This window comes from Centrocercus urophasianus, unplaced genomic scaffold, assembly GCF_019232065.1.
Source record: "Centrocercus urophasianus isolate 14NV4802_14NV808 unplaced genomic scaffold, USGS_Curo_1.0 seq_11, whole genome shotgun sequence".
Lineage (NCBI taxonomy): Eukaryota > Metazoa > Chordata > Aves > Galliformes > Phasianidae > Centrocercus > Centrocercus urophasianus.
The window spans coordinates 8207855-8235646 of NW_024884253.1; the positions used below are offsets into that span (position 1 = coordinate 8207855).

At 37.4% G+C, this 27792-nt stretch overlaps 1 protein-coding gene across 2 annotated transcripts in view; it reads left to right on the top strand.

Annotated features, from left to right (window-relative positions):
* The window catches only part of ASAP1 (ArfGAP with SH3 domain, ankyrin repeat and PH domain 1), a 139055-nt gene that overhangs the window by 60162 nt on the left and 51101 nt on the right, over positions 1–27792 (top strand). For both annotated transcript variants that reach the window (XM_042837700.1, XM_042837708.1), the window contains 6 exons: positions 12850–12922; positions 21280–21425; positions 24069–24143; positions 24519–24568; positions 26825–26954; positions 27674–27759. In XM_042837700.1, the coding sequence (XP_042693634.1) occupies positions 12850–12922; positions 21280–21425; positions 24069–24143; positions 24519–24568; positions 26825–26954; positions 27674–27759 (560 nt within the window). The remainder of the gene's footprint in view (positions 1–12849; positions 12923–21279; positions 21426–24068; positions 24144–24518; positions 24569–26824; positions 26955–27673; positions 27760–27792) is intronic.

Sequence of the window (27792 nt, forward strand, 5' to 3'; positions counted from 1 at the left end):
AAAAAAAAAAAAAAAAAAAAAAAAAAAAACAAAAAAAAAAGAGAAAACAAAAAAAAAAAAAAAAAAAAAACAAAACAGAAAAAAAAAAAGTTTGTGCTAGTGCTTTTTTTGTTGTTTTGGTTTTTATTTTTGTTCTTCTCTTGCTCTCTCCAGTTTTTGTGGTTTGTTTGTTGCTTTTCTTTTTTTTTTTTTTTTTTTTTTTTAATTGATGCTTGTCTGTCGCTTAGTGGTGTGCTTTTATATAGTTATCTTCTGATGAATTCCTTTCATTACAGCATATGTAACAACAATACCATTACTGAGTGGAGGTGCAGCTGTGCTGGGATAGACCAGGAGCTGATAAAAGCCCAGGATCTTATCTGACACAGCCCATAGCAAACAGCAAGGGAACAGGGCAGGGGCGCAAAGAAACCTTAGAAACAAACGCTCTTTGCCCTTTGGGATTTGTGTAGGCCTCTGAGGCCCGGCAGTGCTGGGCCTTGGCCTTGCCTTGTGCTCTGTGGGGTGCCCTAACAGGGCAGCGGGGAGCTCCGTCGAGGGAAACTCCTCGCTTCTACAGTTCATGTACTGAGTGAATGACAGAGCCCGTGGGAAGTTGCATAGTGTGCTTTTCAGATGGTGCTCGATTGGTGTTTTCAAGAGCAGTTACTCTCTGTGTGTCACTGCAGGTTTAAAGCTTCACTCTATACCTTGGTAATGGTTTATGTGCTTCTGAAGATCGTCATCTTCAGCAATTCCAAAAATTGCTGAAGATTCCAAAATGAAGATGAAAAATCATCAGCAATTCCAGTGAGCACTCTGGTTTAAGTAACTGAGTGTCTAAGGGATACAACCATTTTCAAATCAGGCGAAGGAACGTGAGATTAGAACAGGAAAGCTGTAGCCTGAGTCACCCCTGCGAGCAAAGGAGAAAGATGTATCTTTTACCTTCATGTAACAGATCCTTAGAAATCGGCTCTGTGAGAAAGGAGCAAAGCGTTACAATTTCAATGTGCATTTTCATGATTCCGATGTACATGGATTGCAAGGGAAGCAATATCATTTGGAACAGTTCTGAATTTAAGTGAAATGTTTAATATTAGTGTCTTCTCAGTTTATGGTCACATGGGGATTTTAATCTGGTACACACATATTTGCTGGCCCTAACTGAGACAGGGGGGCTAGAGCTTGATGATCCCTAAGGTCCCTTCTAACCCAAGCCATTCTATGATTCTATATTTCAGGTTGAATATTAGGAAAAAAATTATTCCCCTAAAGAGTGGTGAGGCATTAGAACAGGCTGCCTGGGGAGGTGGTGGAGTCACTGTCCCTGCAGTTCAAGGAATGTGGAGAGGAACATGGCTGAGTGGTAGGGTGGGACGGGTTGACAGTAGGACCGGATCATCTCAGTGGTCTTATCCAACCTCTGTGATTCTTTGTATGCAGATTTAAAGGGGCAGAGTTATGTGTAGCTGTTCTGCTTTGTGCTGGCAGTAATGCAACAGAAGGGCTATTTTCTTATGATTTCCCGACTTAGTGACTTTTTGAACGTTAGCCTGCTGGTAGTATGTGGTAATGGCAGTGAGTTGGCAGAAGGAAACAGAAAAATATCTCCTTCAGATATCTGCTGAGCAAGTGAGTTCTGCAACTTCTCACAGAAATTTGTAGGCATGCTGCTGACCTTTTTCTTCTGTTGTAGTACACCATCTAGAATATGGGATAATTGACATCATACTATTGATTTTTAGCTTTCATTTTCTTTAAGCATTTCATCTTTCCTGTCTAAATTTTGTCATTACCATTTTCTCTATACATCCATTCTGCATTCTAGAGAGACTCTTTTAACCTTACACATACACGTAGTGTTTATTCAAAGATATGAATTGTATTTTGAATATGTAATTTGACTTTGTAATTATATGTATTTCATATATTCAAAATATGAAATGGTAAAATTATTTTTATTTCCTAAGGAAAGTTAAAAAAAAAAATAAATAAAAAAAATCTATCCTCATATTTATATGCTCTACCAAACTAAATTCTTTGGGCATTTTACATTTTTAGTAAACAAGTTTTTGAACTTAAAGGGCATGGGGGGGGGGGGTGGGGGAAAGAAGTCCCTTTCTAGCCAAGTATAAGTGGTCACGAAAATGTAATGCATTTATTGGTGGTATTATTGTATCATATCCAGCATCATTTAAGTCTAAGGATGTTTGAGAATAGACTATAAATATAGAAGTTAATGCTCTGTTCATAGTTGCTTTTTTAATCTTTGTGAGAGTTTATTTGACATAATGCAGTTTCAAAATGTTGCACTCTATTAATCTACTCTTGTTTTAGAAGTTTCATTTCACTTAAAAGTTTAATGGGCCAGTAGACTGAGCTTTTTGTGTACCTTTAAGGCTGAAGTTAGATGTTACATTTATTTAAGCACTAACTACTTTCATTAGGATTAACTGATACAATTTTTGAGTGAGCTGGAATTAAGAAATCATCTTTGATAAACAAGGTAACTTTTAGATAAATTAATGATTTTTGGTGTTAGTCTTAGTTTTGTCCTTCAGAAAGGTTTGTGTTGGGGGAGACAAATCATGCACAGAAAATAATGTAGAAACATTTGGTCAATATATGAGTAACTTGGTATCAAGCTACATATATTTTATTATGTAATTATGTCTATTTTGAGTGGGCTTTAAACTGTGCCATTGATTCATCCTATGCTGAAGCTTAATGTGTGTTTTCTATTTACACATTGGACAAGAATGAAAAACTATTTGGCAATGATCAGCTTTGCCCGCACAAAAGCAGTGTTAGGACTCCTGGTTTTCATCATCTTCCCCAGATGACTTTTTCAATTCTGAATCATATTCCCCATTTTAGGGAAAGGAGTACTGCCAACCTGTTCTCTTTTGAAGTACTATATATTCTCTTCAGCTGTAAGGCTGCTGTTTGAAAAATGTAGTAACTAAAAAAAGCCTATAGTATTTTCCTTTTAACTACTGTTTTCTCATTCTTTCTTTACCCAGATATTTTATTTACAATTTTGCCCTTAGAGCTTTAATTTATATTTGAGCCAATTGTGCTGGAAATGCCATATAGTGATTTACTAAATCCAATTCTACTTTCACCTTGCTTGCTTCTTGTTACAGGAAAGGTAGTCCAGGGTCTGTGTTTTAGATGCTCTTAAATAAGAAGCAACTTTCTGAAGAAGTGATGTAAAAAAAAAAAAAACAAAAAAAAAAAAAAAAACAAAAAAAAAACAAAAAACACCTCTTCTGAAAGGTTAGAGGAGAATAAAGAGACTGAAAACCTAGCATTAGAATGAAGTGATAAAATAGGGATATTTCTTAGTTTCTTTCATTTTCTATTTTTTTCTTCCAAGTAATAAACGAAAAATAAGTAGCTGCAGCTAGGATATGGTTGTTATGGAATAAACTTCCGTTGCCATTTAGTAGAGCAAGAATTTTGGTTTCCAGGATGTTAATACTACTGTATCTGAGTATCTTATGCCTATGATTTACTATCTGTGAGTTATCTAGAAAGTTTGTTGCCTGGGAACCTAGTGCAAAAATCTGTGTAATTTTCAGGGAGGTGGGGATGGCTCTGTGTGATGTGGTCTTTTCTACATCCTGTGAATTTGAACCTGGTACTTGGGTGCTGCATATGTTTTTTTTTGTTTTTTTTTGTTTTTTGAGAAATTCTTCTTTGAAACTTGCAGAATCTGAATGCTTTAGAAGCCCTAGCTCATCAGACGCCTCCTATCACAAGCTGCTTCATAATACTTCCCAAAGTGATTAAACTGGTTGAAAAGCATCATAAAACTGTGACTTATTTGGGGAGGGGGAGGATATTAAGTATTGCCTGACAAAATATTTATTGTTCAGTACTGACACAACAATATGCTTATGTGGGGCATTACTTACGTTACTAATATTCAGTTAAATTTGTGATAAGACAATAAAAGCGTTTTCTAAATGGAATATAATGCAATTATTATGTCTGACGTTTGATATTCTTAAGAAAATATATAAAATATTTGGTAAGAGTGTCTGTTTTTAAAAGAAAAATGGGATAGCACTGTTTTTACTGAAACACAATACTGTAAAAAATGGCTATGAAATAAGTAATAGGTTGCAAAGAACTCCATGCTGTTTCCTACCATACTAGAAGCGTTACTGCTAAATTTCTTTAAGTTCTATTGTGGATTTAAAACAATTACTCTAAAAACAAAAACTAACCATGTTCTACACCCTTCCTATGGAAGGAATAAGGGTAGCTTCTGTGTCATCCAAACAACTTTTTCAGGTTATACATAAAGTTTAAGCAACTCTGCCCTGCAAGGATTTTATACTACTTCACGCTGTAGGATTTCAGCATTGTTATTATACCCTTTTCTTTCATCCTTGATTATAGCTTAATGTGTATGAACAGAAGACTTGAATTCCTTCCTAAATGCCTTTCTAAACTTAGCAAGTTTTCCAGTGAACATAATATATGCTGTTGTCTCCAAATAAGATTTCAGAGAATATAACTGGATGGTAGGTCTTCATTTTGGCTTGGATATTCTTTCTCATTTCACTGCATCTTGCCTGAGAATGAGATCTACTTTCTCAATATTGTTGTATATAGAATTATTCTGTTAATTAAAGTTTATATTCTTACATATGTATTCCACAAATTTTGTGCCATACATTGCTCTTAGAAGTCTCTTTAGGTTTTCTGATGCCTAAGTGAAAGTTAGATGCACATCTTAGTTGTCATGTACACTTATGCTATTTTTGCATGTTAATCGAAGGAAACAAAAGCCAATCTAGAAGAGCATCTTTTAAAATGACTTTTATTAAAATGACTATTCTAGTTATCATGTCTCCTATTGCCTAACTTTCCTTACAAAGCTAAATATATTCAGTGAATATGTTTGTTATCAATAAACCATAGAATCCTTAGGATTGGAAAGGACCTTTAAGGATCATGTATTCCAACTCCCAACAATGAACAGGGGCACCTACAGCTAGATCAGGGTGCTTGGAGCCCTGTCTAGCCTGACCTTGAGTGTCTCTACCACCTCTCTGGGCAGCCTGTTCCTGTTTTTCACTATCCTGTATTGTGAAGGAAACTTTTTCCTTATGTCCAGTCTAAGACTCCTGTAAGCGTGACATGATATGAACATGACATTGAAATTGAGAACTTCACATCTGACTTCTACATGTACTCTTCCCTTCTTCTATAAGTGAAAACTCCAAGTCCTTTGAGAGTGTTTTGTAAGTAATCTCAAGCCAGTCTAATAATCATGATTAGAAACACAGCTGCTGTTACATGTTGCAAAACTTAACCTACAAGTACCTTGTTTGTTTTGTGATTTTATTTTTGTTTGTTACTGAAATGTGGCCTTACATCCCAACTGTTTCTAGACTTATTATGCCCCTACAAGTGTTGCTGCATGTCGTATGTGGCACCAATCAGCATTGGCTGGTGGAATATTCCGGTTGATAATTTGAGTGTAGCTCAAGTGTAGACGTAATAAGTTGTGGTGGCCACAGGTTTACATGGTATAAGGTGAAATCATATTGAATCTTGTCTTTTAGCCCTCTCCAGCAACAAAATCAAACTGAGCCATGTCCCAGAACTCAAGTCTGTGCTGTAATGGGAACACTGTTTTCTTTCTTTTCAATCTCTTGAAATCTGTGATTTGGAACAAGTCAAAATATTTCAAAATATATCAAAATACCTTTTCTATATATAGCAATTGTTACAAACCTGCTTTTCTTCTCAGTGTTGAAATAGAATCGTGCATCAGTGTCTTCAAGGATGGGAGAAGACAACCAAACAACATGGGTTGTTTTCGTTCTGAAGCAAGGGGGGAAAAAGACTGGATGATGCAGCTTTATTTACAAGAGGAAAAGAGGTGTGCAGCATTAGCAGTAACATTTTGAAATAGCTTGGTCTACAGTGAATGTGTCCTTCATACCTCTGCTGCTGGTTGGTACCAGCACATAATAGATATCAGCAAATAATAACCCTGATTCAGATTTATAGAGCTTGGAGCTGGAAGTGTACTGAATAATTTCAACAACACTGTGATGCTGATGATGGCTGAAAGAGTGTGTACTTTATACATCCCTGAATGTCATTTTTGAGCTGCTAAAAAAAAAAATAAAAAAATTGTAGTGTCTCTGTATGACATTTGAAGAATTTTCCTGCCTGAGAAGGTGGCAATAGCCATAACTCATGAGTCCTGATCTAGTTCCCCTTGCCTCCTTTGCTAAGTGATAGCCATGAGTTACTGGCGTAGCAAATACAAAGCATGCTGCAAAATATTTTGTGGCTTGAAAAGAAGAAAGAGAAGAGCTAACACAGGAGGAAAATATTTTGTGGTATTTAACTGTGGCGTGGCAACTGAAGGACTCTCCTGGGAAATTTGCAGTCAAGTGTGGTGGAGGGGGAGCAACTGGGGACTTCTGTATATTTTTTTTCCAATTTGAGTTGCAAAGAGTCATTTTTATAATATTTGTCAGCTATCACATCAGTTCTGTGATAGTGTTTTTGCATTTGTGCTGTTTGCATGCAGTCTTCTATTTGGCTTGCTTACTTTTGAAAGACCTTACCTCAACTATTGGATATCATCTCACATATTTTCCGATATTTTTAGAAAACAATCTTGTTCCATTTGGAACTGTTTTGAGTAGCATTTAGTTAGGCCTTTTAAAATGAGATGGCACTATTCAGAGTATTGGGCTTGTGCTTACAACCTGGGAGAATCTTGAACAATGAATTTGGGTCCTGAAGGTTGGTGAGCTCTAACCATACTTTACCCTGTGCATCATGGTACTGTTTTCTTCTGGTGTTGGAGTATGAATAAGTAAGACTACTGCAGCGCTGTGAAAACTGCCAATTTTTCTTCATTGTTCTTGCTGTCTTAGGTTTGTAATGGGTTGCAATAAAGCTGATGAGTATAATGAAATGAGTTTGGATATTGTGAGTGACAGTAGAGATGTTGAGACTGATGTCATTAGTCTACATCCAAAGGCATGTAGTTGCCTCTATAAAGGCAAGAACATTTGTTGCCAGGATTACTGTATGCCCAGGATCAGATGTTTTACTGCTTATAGGGAAATTTTGTGCTTGTGACTGGACATTTTCAAGTGCTGTCACTAGGAGTGGTCATTTGAGCATCTCTTACATAGCAGAAGTTGGAAGGTGGATCTGAGCTGTCTCATTGTATCTGGAAACATCTCTATTTTCCAGTTAACTCTAAATGTACTTTATGCACAAAATTAGCTAAATTTGTGTTAGCTAGAAGTGATCATAAGTAGACAACAATTAGCAGCTGCATTTGTGCTGCTGCAGCCAAGGCGTCTGGGTAAGAGTGTGATTGCCTGGAGGAATCCAAAGGGCAATTGTCAAGATGAATTAAAATTTAGCTATACTGGACTTTTTAGAGAGATTTTATAAGCAGTCTCTGCTATGCTGCCATTTGAGAAGTACTTGAGTAATTTAGTGGCTATTTTTTGCAGTTCTTTTTAGAGAGTAGACAAATGAGTTGCTCGTATGATGTGACCTTTACAGCTCCAAAAGGCTGCGACTTTTCTCACATTCACCGGGATGGAGAGTGGCCGTTGTGTGGCCTGATGCAGTGCTGTCAGCTGTGCTGAGAGGGAGGTGCAGCTGATGGATGTCTGTCAAGCTTTGCATTAATTGAAAAAATATTTTCTGAAGTTTTTTTTTTTTTTTTTTTTTTTTTTTTTTGCTTGTTTGTGATTAAATGCTTTTCTGAAAATGGGAAACTTCAAGTAAACTGCACTATCTCCTTTTATAGAAGATTATCTTGGTCTTATCTTGGTCTTATTTTGGGAATAGCTGATAAATAACAGTGTACTAAATTGTAGGTGGTATCTTTTGCAGTGATAAGTGCTCAGTGATATATTTATTTTATCTCTCATTTGGACCCTTTGAACTTGTACATAATTCAGAATGAGTTTGAACATGCCCTTCTGTACCCAGCTTTTATACAGAGGCTTAAATGTCTCCCCTATTGTTGTCATTTAGGCATGCTGAGAACAGCAATTGGAAACAGGCTTCAAGCTTGTGGTTGATGGGGGCAGAGCACAGGCTGGGTGTGGGAAGCAAGAGGGCGTTTCCCATGCACAAGGTAAATGAGTTTTGGGGTCTGCCCCTATCTGGATGTGTAGGTTTCAGGATACCAGCCCTTGATGTTTGGTTAGTTTTCTCAGGGGAAATTGCTAGGGCTTGATCTGTTGGTGAATGCTATGGCTGTTATTTTGACATAGTTACATGGATATCACAGCTGGGACTGGAGCAGGCAGGAGCCATATGTCCTATTACAAACAGCAGTAATGTCAGTCACATTAGTGCCAGGCTTAGGGTAATGTATTGGTTGCTGAGTGAAAGACTGATTGCTTTGCTTTTTTTTTTTTTTTTCAGTGTTTCATCCTGTGTATTTTCTGAGAAATAGTTCAATCTCAATGGAACATGCACATGACTATCAAACACTCACTATTCCCTTTTAGATGTATAACTTGAAAGATTTTATATCTTGCTTGGATTATTCTATATATGAAAGTAATTTCTTACAGTACATGGAGTGTTTTGTTTTCACAAATACAGGAATTGTGCATTTTCAGGTGACCTTCAGGCTTCTGTCGTGGGTTTGTCTTGAGGTACTGGAGTTGTTTAAAATGTTTTAGGTTCAGTGTATTATTTTTGCAGGTGGGCTTTAGGCATAAACATTTTTGGGGTTAACTTTCTGAAAACAGAGTGCAATTCTAAACCTCCTGTGGTGCACAGATGAGCAGATTGTTCCAGTTGGAAAAAGCATTTCCTCTGGATAGCATCTAATTGAAATGATGAATAATGTTTGCAGACATACACATGTGATTGTCACTGTCATGAGCCTCTCATCTTTTCATTACTGTAAACTTAAACCAAATCAATTTTGTTTTTCTCTTCCAACTGTAAAGGTTTGTGAAGCACAGAAAAAAAACCACGTGAGGCTTTAGTGGCTTTATGGGACTGCAGCACTCTGTGCTGATGTGTGGTTTTTGGGCAATGCTGATTTCTAGCAGAGCACGAAACACTAGCATGTTCTAGCATGGAACACTTTTGTGATGAGTGTCTGTAGCAGTTTATACTTTAGTCAAGGAAGGATTGTGTTGATCAAACCATGTTTTCATATTTGTTAGGAATAAGTACATCAAATGTTTTTAATGATGTTCTTTAGTATCTAACCTTACATACAGATCTGTATCTATATGCACACAAGCATGTGTATGTTTGTACGTGTGTGTATGTACATATGTGGAGAGTTTAAAAGCGTGAGCTTATAAATAAGCAATTAGTGGCCTTTCTAAATGCACATTTGGCAGTTGTTGGTATGTCAAAAGTAGAAATCCATCACTTGACATACTGTGTGGTAGTGTAACTTCTGTTTTAAATTCAGTAGTCACTATAATAAGATTTGGTCCAAAAATGAAATACTGTTTGTTGAGAAGAGATGAGGTCCTGGGGGGTTGAAGAGAGTCAAAAGCAGTGCCTGTGTGGAATGCAGGAAGATTAAACCTTGGCAGGACACGTCATGCATAACAGTACAATAAAAAAAAAAAAAGTGATTTTCCCTTCAAAGAGGTGTATTTTTATTTTTTTTTAAAGTAGAGTGTTTATATTACTTTGAATGAAGATGACTTGTTTCCTAGATGACCTGGCATGGAGAAACAACAAGGATATAGGAAACCGATGCTGCGGGTACTTGTAGAGGAGTTTTTGTCATCTCAAAATGAGGAAAAGTACTCGGAGGATAAGAAAATGTTCTCCCAGGGAAGGTTTCTGTCATACAAGGAGAGGAAGAAGTACTTTGCAGGATTGGAGGTGGTGTTGAGGAACAGTTCAGGTTTGTAGCAGCATAGGAAGGAGTGCATCTGAATACTTTCGTTCTCAGAGAATCCTTGGATCTCGTCAGACATCTTGCTTTATAATGGTATTAATGTACGTCACTTCTATTGGAACATCATCTCTTGTGTTTTCCATTAGAGGAAATAAAAACATCTAATATTCTACAGACTTCAAAATAAAATGAAATGATATTGTGAAAGTGTGATTTCATGTAACTGAGGAAAGCAAGGCTGCTTCTTCCTAGTTTAATGTATTTGAAAGGTAATAAAAATTGTGCATTGAGTGCAGCAAAGTGCTTTGGCAGCAGAATGCTGCTATAAGTTACCAGCACAAGTCATTTGAGGAGAATGTAATGTATTTAGAAACAAAATGACTGCATTTATATTTATGTGTAATCGTGTAAACAAGTATGAAAAATATTAAATAATAGGTTTTTCATGTCTAGAATTGGATGTAGTTTTGGGTTCTGTCTTTGGAAGGGTTTTTCTGCTTTGCTCTGATATATAATTGCAAAAGCTTTTGGATTTGTTTTAGTCAGCCAGAATTTGGGATTGTGACAAACTAGTTCACTGAAAGGTTGTATTTGCTAATATAAAACTAAAAACTTGAGCTGCAGTGTCATTCTGATTTAGGTCTCTGTCTCCTTCAGGCAGTGGATGTCATCTCTGTACATGGCTTTGTTCAATGACTGCTCTCAAAGTAATGAATGTTCCCCTTCTTTTCCACCCCATACTAGTGCTAAATTTAATTGAATATCAAAATCCAGTTTGCAAGATTTTTCTTGCCTATTCGTTCAGTTTTTTCCTGATCTGTATCTTTAGGAAGCAAGTGATATCTTTCTTGCCTTTTTTGTTTTCTACTGAGTGTCCAGCCTGCTTTGGTATTAAAACATCATGGCAAGTTTAACTTCTGAATCTCATCAACCTTAACAATTGTCCATTCACAAGTGTTGATTGCAGCTTCTTAACCTGGTGTTCAAACTCCTAATAAACAAGTGAGTCATATGATCTCTTTTGGTAGATGAAGGTGGGAGAAAACTTCAGTGGAAATATATGGTAGCAACTGTCTGGCATAGCACACAGGCAGAAGCAAAAGCTTTTGACAGATTTTGCAATGTAATCTAAGAAGAATCGCGTGCTGTGCACTGACTTGAAAAGGAACAAAGAGTTCCTAATATTTTATTAAATATGAAATGTTTAATTCTTTCTGTGAAGATGCAAGTCAAGTAGAAGCCAGCAGTGTATTGTGGAGCAAAAGAAACAAATCTTTCTTATTCTGAAATTTTGGATCTGCTGTTCTGCTGCAAATGAAAATGGGGTAAAGAGCTTTAGAAAACATTTATGTCAATTCTGTTTCTGAACATTCTGATTTTAGCTACTGCAGAATTGTTTGTTGGTGAAGGACATGATGGTTTTCAACTGCATGTTAAAGAGCAGAAATACTGCATTTCTTTTTGTTTCAGACTCTTGTGATTGTGTATTTGTATTTTAGATGTAAGAAAAAACTTTTGCTCTCAGAGAGTGGTCAGGCACTGGAATGGCTGCCCAGGGAGGTGGTGGAGTCACCGTCCCTGGCAGTGTTCAAGAGGCGCCTGGATGAGGAGCTACAAGACATGGTTTAGTGCTTGTGGTAGCAATGGTAATGGGAGGACGGTTGGACTAAATGATCTTGCACGTCGTTTCCAACCTTGTGATTCTATGATTCTGTGATGGTAATACTTGGTTTGGTTAAAAGTGAACTGCTCTACAATAGAGCTGAGAGACTTTGATAAGTCTCTGTCTCTGTGGGTTCATAATGTAAATGCATGTACACAGAAACTTTCAGTGTTGTAAATTTACCCTCGAGCCTCGTGGAGAATCAAGTTGTGCATCGGTCTGCCTGTCTTCAGATAGCAAACCCACAGGAGAATTAAACTTTGTGCTGTTTCCTCCAGCAAATAATATTGGCTGCCCAAGCATCTCTGCAGTGTGAGATTTGTGGTCTGCTCCAGCAAACAGATTAGCTGTGCTGCTGTCCTGACAAAAATTCTAAGCATAAGTTATCCAATCTTTGGTGATTTGAGTGTATGGTAAACACTGCAACTTCACTGAAGATTGAGATGACTGATCTAGCATTACTTCCATGGAATTGGCTATGGCCTAAATGGAAAAACAAACAAACAAACAGAAAAAGAAACAACACAGAAACATTTAAATTATTTCTTACATGTTCCCAGTGTGTAGCAGCAACTGTGCTAAATGTGTTCTGAATGCAGAATGTCCAAAGCTCACATGTAAGTGAAATTAAATTAACTGGAACACTGCACGTGATAGCAGTACTTGTAAAGATCTTTGCTCTACAAGCCTAGACTACTGCTTGCTTGGCTTTTATTTATTGCTTCATTGTAACGGTTCTTTTTAATGTGAGCTCAGTTTCTTACATCAGATTGCAAGAGGGGTGGGGAGAAGCTCAGTCGCTTACAAAGATGAAAGTACCAAGAAATATAATCCTAAACTCATCCTTTTTTTTTTTTTTTTTTGCTTACATTTACATATTTTTTACATGCTTATATATGAGAATCTATCATGTGTCTCCAGGTTGAAGAAGACTAGCGTGACTAACCCGTAGAAATAAGCCAGCAGCTTAGTTATAGTACAACCTATAGGGCTATAGTGGAAGATTCTGTTTATTACTGTTGCTCAGTTCTGTGTAAAATATATTACATCTTAAATACTTTGTCCCATTACAAAACTGGTATTTTTTTCTCAGCTCTGTCAGTGCTGCTCTGTTCTGCCTTCAGACCATTTTCAGATCAGTTCTTCAATTCAACTTGAAGGGGCTGACTGACCTGAGACCTTCCTGCAGGCTGAATGTATTGACAGTCTTATCCAACTTGTGAAACTATGTATTTTTGTGTTCTTCAATATTGTGTGGTGTTCTGATCAATGAAGCAGATATTTAAAGTTTCTTTTATTGTCCTTTTAGGCATTGGATCAAGATAGAACTGCACTACAGAAAGTAAAGAAATCCGTGAAAGCAATATATAATTCGGGGCAAGGTAAGGCGTTGTTTCCAATTTGATTATGTAACATTTCACTTTGTTTGAAAAGCATCTTGCAGTTTGTTCTGTTGAAGTATACAGCATCAGAGATGCTTATCTGTTTACCACTGTTGGGGTTAAATGTGTAACAACTTCCTTTCATTGCTGATTTTACATCAAATTACTGTGTTCTTTGATTCTTTCACCCACATAGGCTTTCTAGGAGAATTCTCCTGCTGCCATGGAAAAAAAAGCAGCTACATTGGACTAGACCAGATTGAGGGCAGAGTCCTAGGTGGTATCCTCGACTGAATTTATGGAGTGCACTTCTAGGTGAAATCAGGAGGATAGCTTGCTAAAACCTTTTAGTAAAAACAAAATCTACGTTTACTCTCTCCTAGTAATACATATAATAAAAATTGCCTATCTCCAATATTAGCTAAAATAAGGTTTATTTTCCTCATTTGCAGACTCGGTTGTATTGAGGCTATAGTAACAACTTTGATGGGAAGGTAGGCAGCTGAAGGATGAACTGATTATTTTGAGTTCACTAACAAGTGATGATCAAATGTAAACCAAAATACAGATTGTTTTTTAAAGTTGCCAAAAGTATGCTAGCAGAGTTGTAGAGCTTCGGATAACCAATTACATAGTTGTAAATACGGGGTTTTAGAAAATTCCTGTTCCCCAGCAGAAATAATCAGTTTAGCAAGGATTTTCCTTGTGCAAAGCCACTTCTTAGTGACCTTAGTTTAAAAACAAGACTGTTTGTGTTGCTTTTAGTGGAGTGTTTGCTGCCTCATTACCTCCAGCTTACAGTGGATTGTAGGTTCTTAATTTGTCTGCCAGTCACTAACATTGTTGCTCTACACTTACCCTCAACTTTGCTTAATGATTTTTTTTTTTTCCCCCCAATGAATCACAGAATGACCAGGGTTGGAAGGGACCTCAAGGATCATGTATTTCCAGCCCCCCTGCCCATGCAGGGCCACCAACCTCCCCATTCAATACTAGACCAGGCTGCCCAGGGCCCCATCCAGTCTTGCCTTGAACACCTCCAGGGACAGGGCATCCACAACCTTTCTGGGCAGCCTGTTCCACACCTCACCACTCTCTCTGTAAAGAACTTCCACCTGACATCCAACCTAAATCCCCCCTTCCCCCCCCAACTTAAAACCATTTCCCCTTGTTCTGCAATTATCTGTTATGTTATGCTGTTATCTACCCTTTCAAAGAGTTGACTCCCTTCCTGTTCATAGGCTCCCTTTAGGTACCAAAAGGCTGCAATGAGCTCACCCCACAGCCTTCTTTTCTCCAGGCTGAACAAGCCCAGCTCCCTCAGCCTGTCTTCGTAGGGGAGGTGCTCCAGCCCCCTGATCATGTTTGTGTCTCTCCTCTGGACCCTCTCCAACAGCTCCCTGTCTTTCTTGTACTGGGGGCTCCAACCTGGATACAGTAACTCCAGTCACCTCCCTGTCCCTGCTGGCCACCCCTCTTCTGATGGAGCCCAGGACACCATTTGCTTTCCAGGCTGCAAGGGCATGTTGCTGGCTCGTGTTAAGCTTTTCATCCATAAGGACCTCCAGGTCCTTCTCCTCAGGGCTGCTCTCAAGGACCACTCCTTCCAGTCTGTATGGATGCCTGGGATTCCTCTGGCCCAAGTGCAGACCTCTGCACTTTGCCATGTTGAACCTCATCAGGTTCACCCAGGCCCACTTTTGCAGTCTGTTGAGGTCCCTCTCGATGGCATCCCTTCCTTGCGCCGTGTCACCGCACCACTCAGCTCGGTGTTGTCAGCGAACTTGCTGAGGGTGCACTCAATTCCACCATCGCTGTCATTGATAAAGATGTTAAAGAGCACTGATCCCAAGACAGACCCCTGGGGGGTGTCACTCGTTACCAGCTTCTACCTGGAGATAGAAGCATTAATCACCACCCTCTGTCTGCAGCCTTTCAACCAATTTCTTATCCATCGACTGGTCTAGTATTTGCTTAAAGCACAGATTTATTATGCTTTTAAATGCATTCCGATGTTACCACTCTTTCTATTTGATAGTTTCTACTTACTGAATTTCAAAGCTGCTTAAAGATCATAGAAGTTTTTTTCATGTTTTGAAATAGGTGAAATCTAAAGAATCATTATGTATCATTTGATTTGAGTTTGTAATAAAGTTTTATTTTAAATGTTTGTAAGTAGCTCATTCTGTATTATGAACTTGTATTGTGTAAAAGTCATAGGAAGTTAGTCAGTAGCTTTAGTTGGCTGTTGTAGTACTTAAAAGGAACCACAGATAATTAAGCAGCTGCTTTTCTCTTTTTTTAATAAGTATGCTATCAAAAGCCACGGATAGTATGAATTGTTTTGATAAAGAATGCTCCATACCTAATACTCTAGCTCCCTCTTCAGAAAGATTTTGTAATAGCCCACACTGTTCTTTGCAGAGGTGTGCAGGCAGCAATTCAACAGTAATTGATATCCTAGGATTAGTAGGAACAAAAGTGAAAGCCTCTGAATTTTGAGAAAATGAATTTGGAATTTTGTTTTATAAACAGTGTTTGCTAGAAGATGAGACCATGTTTACTTGTAGGAATACTTTCCATTGCTCCCCTGCTTCCTAATCTCCTTTGAGAACACGAGCCAGAGTAGTGAATGCTTATTCAGGAATAATACATTTTTTTTCTCTCTTGAGATCAGTAAAATGATTCATATTCTACTGAAAGTCAGGGAGAGAATTTTAGCAGGTCACAGCATTGTTTTTGTTTGTTTGTTTTTGATAGTTTTTGTTTTTTTTTTCCTCTGAAGTAACACTTAGTGCTATTCATTTAATATATCTCATACACAGCTCTTCAGAAAAGCTTACACCCCAGCCCGCTGGTGTGTTTACTCTGTGCTATATTATGAACCTCTCTTATTGAGAGAATTTAACTGTCACCCTCCTGCATCTGTCAGATTTAGATTTGGACCTATTGCAGTGGAAATGAAAGCACAGAAATGTGGAAATCCCATAGAAAAGTCCCATGCTATTTTTTCTTAAAAGAAAGTACTGATGTACTTTTTTTTTTTTTTTTTTTTATGAAACCTAGACACCCAAATGCGTATATTTTTCATACTCCCTCTTTCTTACATAGCTTGCTCTTTATTTCTGTCATGATACATTGAATCTGTAGATAGGATCTTGTCTTATATGACTGGTGCCTGAATTTAATGTAGAATCTGTTTCGACTAACTTTCCCACAGTATTTTGATCTGAATTCTAACAGCAGTAGGTTGTACAATTGGTTTTGCTGTGTGTTCTCAATAGTTGTTTTATTTGTCCACTGGTATAACTTCCAGATTAAAAAAAAATTTATATTTTTTTTAGGATTATATTTGTCTGTTTAAAGTCATGAAATCCATGCACGGCCATAAGTACTGGATTGAGACCAGTAGTGCCCCTGGTCTGCTACAGTTATAAATGGAAGAGACTCGAAGGGAAAGAACAGTGCAAAGATGCAAAGATGGAATAATTTTTTTTTCCAATTTGCAGTTATATGAAGGTCTAGAATTACCAAAGCCAGGGATGATTCTGTGGTGTTCGATACTTAAACTTTTTAGATTATTTTTCTACATTTTCTACAAAATACATTAATGTAAATGTTTAGCTTGTAAAGTCCAATATCAGTCTCAAGTCCTCTGAGAAGAAAATTGGTCTTGTGCATGTCTCATATGACTATTTTGGTGTCAGACTGGGGACTCTCCACATTCAGGCACAGTATCTCATGTCTGAGCTCAGCAGCCCTAGTCTGTTTTTAATTCATTATTACAGAAACTGTCACGTGCATTCAGTCATCTTTATTGTCTTTTTCCAAAATGGCAGCATAGCCTTTCCTTTTTGCAGAGAGTCTAAAGGGTATTCAGGATGTGTATTCAGGATGTGAGCATACTATGATGTTTTATGCTGCTCCGTTGCATCTTCTTTCTTCTCATTTCTAATGTTCACCTTTGTTATGCTTGGTTACTGAATACTGAGGTGATGTAACACCAGGACTTGGTTTTCTTTATAACATACTTGTGTGCTGTGTTGCCTCATGCACAGCTTCATCTGTTGTTCAACACATCGGAATGGGGAGTTGTGGGATGAGCCTCAGCGGATTTACTGAGCATTCATGTTAGGATGAGCTGAACTGTAACTCCTTCTCTACTGGGCATGAAGAAAAGGGTATACCTCGAATTGCAATATGGGTATTTTTGTTGTAGATATCTCTGATTTGGAGTCTGCTTTTGTTTCTGCTGCTCTGAATAAGCTTAGCAGTGCTGTGAAGCTTTTTTCCTAGCTCATTAAATGCTGTTAAGTAATGTCAGCCTTATCATGAAGTGCTTCATTGGTGAACTCCTTTTAAGAAAAGTAACTGCATTGCTTCCTTTCCCCCTACCTCATCTATTTGAGTGGCTGGTTCTGTATGTGGGGCTCATCCCTGTTACACAGTTTGCTTTGTTCCTGTTGGGGTTTTGGTGAAGGATGCACCTTTTCAGATTCAGCACGGTTCAATTTCCAATTTTCCCCCTCCTGTTGATTTTGTGTGAGAAAAATAGTTTTTGAAGTAGAACTCCACGACGTGAAACCTGTTTCTTGTTTAGCATTTTGTATTTATCCGCGTTATCCACCAATTCTCTTCTGCCCTGTAATTCTTACAACTCTGCCTGAGGAGGAATATGTCAGCATTGCTGCTCTGGCAATGTGTACTTGAATTCTCAGTCTTTCTCTGGAGCTCCTGTTAAAAACAGTGTCTTGTTTTCCATGCTGTACTGAGGCTGCCATAAATGAGATTTGACAATTTATAATTTACTTTTCTATTACTTGTTGCTCTTTTTTTTTTTTTTTTTTTTTTTCCCAGCTCTTATGACTTCAGCTCTTAGCATCTCTATGTGTTCTGAAGCAATGTTGACAGAAATTCTTTACGTGAGAACTTCTTTAAACGTGTTAGTGATGAACACAGGTGTGAAGGTCATTTACTTTTCTGGTTTAGCTTGTCTTCTCCCATAATGTCAGATCTAGGGAACCTATGACTCAGATGCACATTGTTCTCAGTGACTTTAAAAGAGACTTTTGTAACCTTTGTTTCCAACAATCTCATTCCAGAAGCAAAGAAAAGAATGTGATGGTCCAGGACTTTATTTTCTATTTCTTTCTCTTCAGCTTTTTTGAGGGATGGAGATAAAGCATGCTTTACTTCAAATGTTGTCTTTTGCTGTTCTCTTTAACCTTGCCAGCTTTCTCAGCTTCTTGTTCTTTTGTGTCTTTTTCATGTGTGTATTTTTCCATTCATAAATGTGGCTTGGCTCTGACCTTCATTTTTTCTTTTTTTTTTTTTTTTTTTTTTTTTTTTCCCCTTGGCTGCTCAGAGAACAAATCACTTCTAAAGTACAACTTAAGAACAGTGTCAGGTTAACCAAGATTGTGAACTGTGATTCTTCTTTGTCAGACTTAATCAGATATGCCAAAGTAGTTGTCAGTAAATCAATGTCTGCAAGGAGTTGCTGTGTTTGTGTGTTTTCCTTCTGTAAACTATTTAGCTCCTTTTCTGTTCTTCAGTATTTGCAGGTTTGTAAGTCAGAATTAAACTGTTTAAGATGAGGGGAAGTTACGGCTTTAATTGTCAGGTTCCACTGGGGAGGGCATTGTCATGGAACCTGTCTCGCTGTGATGGGAGCAAAGCCTGATGTCTGTTTTCCTGGTACCTCTCTGGGAGATGCTGAAGAAGGAAGATGTCTGGGGAAGCTGATATATCTTCACTACAGTGCTGGGCTTTCCTCGTGATGATAAGAAGATATGAACCAGTTTTCAAAGGAAAATATCATTAGTTGTATGCTGCTGTCAGTATTAGTGTCTCTCCAGGTTTATTGAAGTCCTCCCTGCAGTACTTGTATCTAAGGAAGTGAGCATCAAGTTGTGCATGTCACACCTTTCTTTATCCAAAGGAAATTGTTAGGACACTGGGAACTCACTTCTGTGTTTGTGTGAGGTGCCTATGGGGAGCTCAAGACATACTTGATGCTGAAAGAATGCTGGATTTTCCTATGTTCCATTTTAGAATAGCTCTCAATGAAGATTTAATTTTCCATCTGCATCTTTAAAGTCACATACAGAGCTACAGTGCCTCTTCATAAATTGAAAATATTTCTGCTCCTTTTACAAGGCTTGTGTTGATACTTATGGAAAAATTGAAAATATTTCATTATTACACAGAACTTCAATGTTTTTTATATGAGTTTGCTGATTACAAAGTGAAAGGAATACATCTGTCATAAGTTTCATGTCAAGATTTAGTGATCTGTAATATGGGATTCCAAAGAACTTAATCATAGAATCCTTAGAGTTGGAAGGGACCTTTAAGAGTCATTTAGTTCAGCTTCCCTGCAATGAGCAGGGACAGCTAAATCAGGTTGCTCAGGGTAACTTCCTATGGATTGTTCCAGGACAACGGTCTACTTCCTTTTTCTGAATGGGAATATCTTTTCCCTTTCTACAGATAAAGAAAATAGCCTTGAGCTTGTTCTTCTTTATTCTCTTTCAGTAGTTATTCTTGGATGTCTCTTATGCTCTATGAAACAATGTGGCACTTAAAATCAAACTGCTAGGAAATATACTGGAGTTAGAAGTGCTGCACTGTGACCGAAACAGGGACTTCGTGATCTAACAGGCTTCTTTCTTTGTTCCGTTATCCTTCCCTTCCCTCAGAACGGTAGGGTACTCTTCAGCTTTATTAGCTCAGAACTATGTGAGCCAGAGCTCCTTCTTAGCTCAAGTCTTCTGTATACATTTATGCAGCAGCTTTTGCATCAAAACAAAATGCGTGTTTTGTTATTATATAGCAGCTTCCTTGGTTTTAATGCTAAGCTATTTGATTACAACCATATGCTTTGAAACAGTTCTATTATAAAACGCATACTGTTCAAGCTACAATTCCGTATTGATATGTGATTAAATATTTGGTCTTTTGAAAACCGTGGTGTTAATGACTGGTGTTAGAATGTTGCTCTGTCATCATGGGGATTGTTAAGTTGGCAGTTCCATTGTTTGGTGGTATTGTTGTGTTTGTTGCTTCTAATTCCAGTAGGAGGTTCACTTTTCTTTTTCCGCTGGTCCCTTAGTGGTCTATTTTGGGTATCTGTAAAACCTCTGAAGTGTTCTTTATCTCTTAACCAGTTCTTAGTTAATGTTAATGTAGATCCACTTATTGTGGAACATTATCCACAAGCCTGATTTTGAAGCTTGTGCTATTAATTTTGTTTTTCTTGTTTTCAGTTTGAATTAAAAGTAAAAACAAATGCTCTCCAGCATTACAGCAACTTGAAGAAAATACAGTTTTGAAGGACTGCTGGGGAAAAACAGAATACCTATTGACAACTGATTTCTATATAAAACATTTTTGTGTTTTTATGTAGTTTAAGTATAGTTTTTATAAATATATTTATTTTCTTTCACTGAAGGAATGTGCAATTGTTGGAACAGCTCTGTGTTTTTGTGTCTGTGGCTTACAGAACAAAATGTAGACTGGGAATCTTGTTGAAGTTAAATGTTTACCTAACACCAAAATTTTCCATAGAGAGATGGATGTGATAAAATCAGCTTCAAATAGCTCAAGTGGTAGATTGTCATTTTACAGACACTGAAATGCAAGGGGGAAAAAAAAAAAAAAAGGCAGGGATACCAAAAAGGAAGGTAAAAGAAGCAGCAAAAGCATTTCCAGCACAATGATCTGTAGTTCAGAGTTTCCTTCATCCTTGAGTTAAGAATTTTGCCTGTTTATATTGGCTTCAATTTCATCTTCTTGGTTCTGTCCTCTCTCACTGTCCAATTGACTGTGTATTGAAACGAGTGTTTGGCTGTATGCTAACAGACATTCCATTCTGTGGGGGTAACTCAAACTGTTTTACAAACAGGTGAAAAGGGAATGTTTTCCTGTAAGACAAATTTCTTCTCGGAAACTTGCAGTCTGATTCACATCAGTTTTGCTTAATTATATCTGATGCCATTGACTTCTTGTTCTGTTGAAGTAGCCCTATTACAAGCAGTAATGCTTACATCAAAGTATGTACAACTATGAACTCCTGTGTCACTTACACAGCACAAAATGTTGTTTGATCTTTATTACTGTTTACAGAGCTTTTTAATGCAACTACTCCCAAGCAATCCAAGTGGCTGATTTGTTTATCTATTTGTTAAATCATTTTTAATATTAAAATGACTTTAGCTTTTAGTAAATGCATTACGCTGTGGCTTTTCTTTAAATACTGCTGTCTGTTTTGTTAATATTTCACGGTATATTGCAGTAGCATAAAGTAATGGACTGCAAGAAAGAAACTTCCTGACTCTCAATTTTTTTCTTTGCAGATCATGTTCAAAATGAAGAAAACTATGCACAAGTGCTGGACAAATTTGGAAGCAATTTTTTAAGTCGGGATAATCCAGATCTTGGCACAGCGTTTGTAAAATTTTCCACGCTTACTAAAGAGTTGTCAACACTGCTGAAGAACCTGGTGAGGAGTTTCAATTTTTCTCAATTTAATTTTTCCAAAATAAATAGCAAAACCTTCTTGCACACTGTATTTCACATTCCTTATGATTAATGATAATTGTAAAGATGCTTAAAGTTTTTTTCAGAAACTGACATAATGCTGTCTCAGAGGCTGTCTGTAAAAAGGGTGTTATTCCAAACTTGCTGTGTTTCCTTTTTAGTTGTCAGTTGAGAGGACAAAGATGAAAATGTTGAGATGGCAACTGAGGTCTAATTCTGAAGTGATTGAAGGTGTTCTACAGAACTTAATTCCAAGTCATTCCCTGACTTGAAATCTTTCCAGTTAAAAATTCAATGCCATTAGTTACAGTTGTCTTCTCTTCAAAAGGAGGAGCTTTCACCTTTCGGAGAAAACTTAATGATTTGGGGATGTCGGTAGTCCCTTTTCCCTGTGACTTGCAGGATATCTGTTGCTTAACTAGTAGGCTTATGAAGATGTTTTAAAGCTTTTCCTCTTTTTATTTTTCTATTTTTTATAAAAAGGAAGTTTTCTTTCTCATCTGAAGTTAGTCTCAAGTCTTTTACTTCAGATGAGAGCAGCAAGCAGATCTTTGAACACTGAAACTAATTTCTTGATACACATTTCTTATAAATATGTATTTCATGGGTTTAAATGCCATTATGTTCAGAAAGGGGAAAGATCAGTTTCATATTTTTCTTAGCTTGGTTTCTCTCTGAGCTTATTGGTGTGTAAAGTATTAAGCAATGTTACACACTTTCTTTTAGCTGTAAAACCTCTGGGATCTTTCTTGGCATCACTGAAGGCATTCCTGTCATGTTCCAGGGATTTCAGCAACTTAAACTAGTGGAAGTTGTCCTTGCCGAGAGTGACTGAAAATAGATCATCTTTAAAGTTCCTTTCCAACCAAAATGATTCTGTGATTTCTATGAGTAACTCTTTGGTCAGATAGGATCAGCAGTCTTGGCGGTATGTCCTACAAACTTCTTCAGCTTCTCTGGCCTTTACTTGGCATAAGAACTTCTCATGAATGCTAAGCCACTGGTGTGTAATCAACAGCACGTTTTATCATAAATCTGAAACATGGCACCCTAAGAGCTACTGTGAATAAAACTGTCCCACCATAGGCAAGTGCAAATAAGCTGGTGTCTTTGTGACAAACAAGCAGATAGTTCATTGTGGGTGATTTGATCTTGCTTATTTCTTCAGAATTCTGTATCTTCACAAATGAACTCCCGTGTTATTTTCTATTCTTCCATTATTTCTTGAATGAGAGACCTTCAACTGCTGTAAAAGCAGAATTGCATGAAAGCCAGTCCCTCCCTTAGCCCACACAGTGCTTGATGAGTGCTTCTGCTTCAGATATCTGAAGGCCCCCAGCACAAATGCTTGTGCTTGTTTCTGCTTTGAGTCTCGTCTTCATCACCTGCAATATATCAGAATTGAAGTTAAGGTCCAGTGGAAAAACAGCTGAGAGTGCCACTACACTTCAGTGGGCTGTCGTCCAAAACCAGCCTGTATCAGAGCCACTGAAGTAGAGTGACCTGTTTTTCTTCCTTCTGAGATCATTGAAACATAGTCTGTTTGGAGTTGGAAGGGACCCACAATGATCATCAAGTCCAATTACTGACTCCACACAGCTCCACTCAAGATTCAAACCCTTTATCTGAGGTGTCCTGGCAGCTTGGGCCATAACAACTGCCTGGGAAACCTGTTCCATCCCCACCACCCTCTGGTGCCGAACCTCTCCTAACACCCAATCTGATCTTCCTTAATGCAACTCCATACTATTCTCTCTGGTCCTGTTGCTGTCACCAGAGAGTGTAACCATCTGCTCCACTCATGGTGAACCTGTAGAATTAGCAAGGAGCTGGAAAGTATCTTTGGAAGAAGCGAACGGAGTGGTGGAATAGGAAATGAATAAGCTTTTGTTGTGGGTGCTACATTACAGCAATGTCAATAGACATCTCCTTCCTATCATCCTGATTTTTCAGTGTTTATAGACACGTCTGCATATGTTCAAATAGGAACACAGTGGCAGATTTTTCTACCCTCATTGACACAGAAAAAAATGAACATTTCTAAACTTGGCAGGGGCTGAATAGCATGAAATTTAAACTACTAAGAGTTAGAATAGATGCCAAGTTTCCACACCAGGTGAGAAGAACAGATTTCTCTAGTAGTTAGGAGCAGCCACAGAGCTGATGACTCAGTGCAACTGCTGCTCATAGGTGAGTCAACACATGCCTTGCACGTTGCCTGAGTGTGGCATAGCAGGTCCTTGCCTCACGTTCAGGAACCTATAAGAAACATTTATTCATAAAAACCTGATTATGCAGCATTCAACTACGTGCTTAGAAGAGATTGAAGGTTACCCTGATTGCGTTTCCAGAACTTTTCTTGTGTGCTATTTTTAAAATTAAATATTTATATTGCCCTAAATATCTAGAGGGCAATGGTAATGCTTTTCTATCTGATTTGTGTGAAAGTATATTAATTCTTTCCAGACTTGTATTTACTATTAATTTAGGAAATCTGAGATGGTTACAACTTCATTAGTGAAGTTATAAGGCATATTGGCAATGTTTTGATAAAATCAGAAGGAATATTTTAAATGCTAACAGTATTGTAATTTTTCTTTTTCAGCTCCAGGGCTTAAGCCACAATGTTATTTTCACCCTGGATTCTCTCTTAAAAGGAGACCTAAAAGGTGTTAAAGGGGTAAGTGTTGATAATAGTATTAATGGAAATGATTTTCAACTTTCTTATGGCTTTTCCATTTGCCATGAGACATTTTCTTCTGTTGGCATCTATTATTATCTATTTATATAAATTGTCTGAAGAAAAAACTCGAAATTCAAGTGATTGCAATTTCAAATGCTGATGTAGAATTTCATTCCAAGTTCTTGTCTTAAGATGCACAGGAAGACAATATTTCAAAAAAAAAAAAAAAAAAAAAAGGTTTTTTTTTCTAATAGCTATTTGAAAAATGTTAGTTAAAAAGAAATTATTTTGTTGCCACTTACAATGTTATCTTACCTTTAAAGTTTTAAAAAATGCTTTAAGGACATTTTGTTTGTTTGTTTGTTTCTGAAGGACCTCAAAAAGCCTTTTGACAAAGCCTGGAAGGATTATGAGACCAAATTGTAAGTGTTTTCATATTCATAAAATCATAAAATCACTCAGGTTGGAAAAGACCTTAAAGATCATTTCTCGCTCCATCTCTCTTTACCTGCCCTGTTCCTCCTGGCTCCTAACTATGTACTTTATCTGTGGATGTAAAACTAAAGATGTGAAAGGCAGCTGTGTTGTTTTGTTGTTGTTGTTGTTTTTTTTGTTTTTTTTTTTTAATTTATTTTGTATTGTGGTCTCTCTTTACTACTTGAAAATGAAGTGTTTTATCCTATGTGAAATACTGAGTGCTCAGTACTTGTTTAGTGTAAGGAAGGTGTTTAATGCTTAGTGAATTTTGTACAATGAATTGTGGGGATTTCAGATGGCATTTATGCAAACTTATAAACATATGTGTAAGATGTATTGATAATTTAAAAAAGAAAAATGGAAAAATATCTCTGGATTTAAAAAATATTTTCTCACTGTGACGCCTTTTGAGACCTGAAGTTTATTCAGACCAAGAAGGAGGGACATATGACAATTAAAATTTCCAGAGAACATTTATTTCCCAAAATTTGTTTGAAGTCAAATTGTCCAACCAAGTTTATTGATAGCCTTAAAATTGAAGAGTGTTTTGTTATACGTGCAAACTTCCTGCCTTTCTTATCTGGGAGGGGAAAAAAGAAAACCAAAACCTTTCTTTTGCAATTTTTTCAGTGTATCAGTGAAAGAAATACGGAGTTTTCATTGCTTAATGGTCAAAGTTCAGCAAGCAAACAAATCCTTTTCTTTTTTTTTTTCTTTCTTCTCTCTTACACCAGTCTGAGAGCGCCAGTCTGAAACACAAAATGCTTCATCGGGTTCATAGAACTGTAAAATGGGTTGGGTTGGAAGGGATCCTAAAGCTCCTCCACTTCCAGTCCCCTGCCATGGGCAGGGTTACCAACCGCGAAGTCAGGCGCTTGGGCCCTCGGTGACCTGACCATCCAACATGGGTTTGGATTGCCTCATCCCTGGGAGCATTCACTTTTCTGGGCAACCTGTTCTAGCACCACTCTCTGAGTGAAAACTTTTCCTTCAGAATCTAACGTAGTTCTCCCCTCTTCCAGTTTAAAACCATTCACTATTGACCTATCACTTTGTGCCCATGCTATAAATTCCTTTTAAGTACTCAAGGGCCACAATGAGGTATTTCTGGAGCTTTCTTCAAGCTAAACAAGTCCAACATCTTCAACTGTTCTTCACAGGAGAAGGGCTCCAGCCCTCTGATGATGTTGAAGGCCCTCCTCTGGACCCGCTCCAACAGCTCTGCACCTTTCTTATGCTGGGAGCCCCATGCTTGGACGCAGTACTCCAGATGGGGCCTCACAAGGGCAGAATAGAGGACAATCACCTCCCTCTCCCTGCTGGCCACCCCTTTTTTTAATGCACACTGCTGGCTCACGTCCAGCTTTTCATCCACCAGTACCCTCCTGTCCTTCTCTGCAGAGCTGCTGTTCAGGTGTTTTCTCCCAGTCTATACACATCTGCAATTGCCTTGTCTGAAGTGCAACTCCTTGCACTTGACCTTGTTGAATTTGATCAGGATTTGTATCTTGGAAAGGCTGATAGATAGGAAAAACACATTGTTTCGGTTTTTCTATTCTGGTTTGAGAAATACAGAGCAACAGTAGAGAAACTGCTCTGAAATCCAAGTAAGGAAGTGATGCTATAACGCTACGATTAAGAAGTTGCAGGATGACTTCTTAGTTCCTTATTTGTATTCCACTGTTTTGTACTCACTTTCAGCATTGACTTTCTCTTAAAATGTAATGATGGAAGTCAAACCATTTAGTACATGTGATAAACTTCATATGCTGCCTTCTTACTTTTCTTAAGACTTATATTTCCTAAAGTAGGAATTGTTTGGTTTAGATATTTTGCCATTTTCCAGTCAAGTCAGTAGGTTCTGATATGTATGATTTATACTGCAGTATATAGAGATGACAGCTATGGGGAACATGATGTTGAAAAAACAGATTCCCCTTTCCCTCTTCACAGCATACAAACTACAGGAAAGAGTTAAAGAACTGAAGGCAAGAAGGGCAACTTCATAACTGTTACTACCAGACACATTTTTAAGAAGGGAGGGGGAGGGGGGAGTAGAAGGAAAATTTGATATCATAGAGGAATCATCTTCTTTAATACTTTGTTTTTTTCTTAAAAAAAAATTATATATATATATATATATATATATATATATCACATAATAGAAGAAATTCTCTAAAATCTGTTCTAACTCATTTCAGTACAAAAATTGAAAAGGAAAAAAGAGAACATGCAAAACAACATGGGATGATACGAACTGAAATTACAGGAGCTGAGATTGCAGAAGAAATGGAGAAGGAAAGGCGACTGTTTCAGCTGCAGATGTGTGAAGTAAGGCAGAAGTTTAATCCTCTAATTTTGACATTAGAACATACAGAGTGCTTTGTGAGTCTTAAATAGTGATAAAATGTACCTTATTGTTTGGAGAAAAGAGGCAGGAAATTATTTCCATGTAACATAATACAGCAACACAGGGATAATTTTTTTAGTGACTCCGTAAAACTGGGCTTCCATTTGTTTTTTTCTTTTCCTTTAATATAGTAAGGTTTGTGGGCTGAGAATCCACCTTAGAGAGATTTCTTATTTTTCAGAAATTGTATTTAATATCTTTCTTTCTACTTATTTTTTGAAGTTTCTAAATTCTGAATAAACTGACAAGTGACGTGGTACTTTAGTTTTGTAGAACTGCTTTTTGTGTTAATAGTTATCCTTATTCCATTTTAATGGCAATTGCTTTAAATTGCACTGTAATTGTAATTACTGAAGATCTACAAATACCGTAGTGGCATTTAAAAAGGAGGTGTCTTTGTATAGGTGTGAAAAATGAAACCATTTCCTGTATTTGGTGGTTTTTAATTTTTTAGCAGTGTTCATAGAAACTGCTGCCTAGTTCATACTGTGCTTAACTGTGCTGGACTTGTGTTGACTCACAAACTACAAGTTAAACACGGTGATAATTGATTGATTCATTAAGCAAATGATATTGTATTGTTTGAAAATAGTTGAATGCTGTAATGTATGATAATCAGCATGTTTTTCACTATCTGCAGTATCTTATTAAGGTTAATGAAATCAAGACGAAAAAAGGTGTGGACCTTCTGCAGAATCTCATTAAATATTATCATGCACAGTGCAAGTAAGTGCAGTAGTTTTAAGCTTTATTTATAGT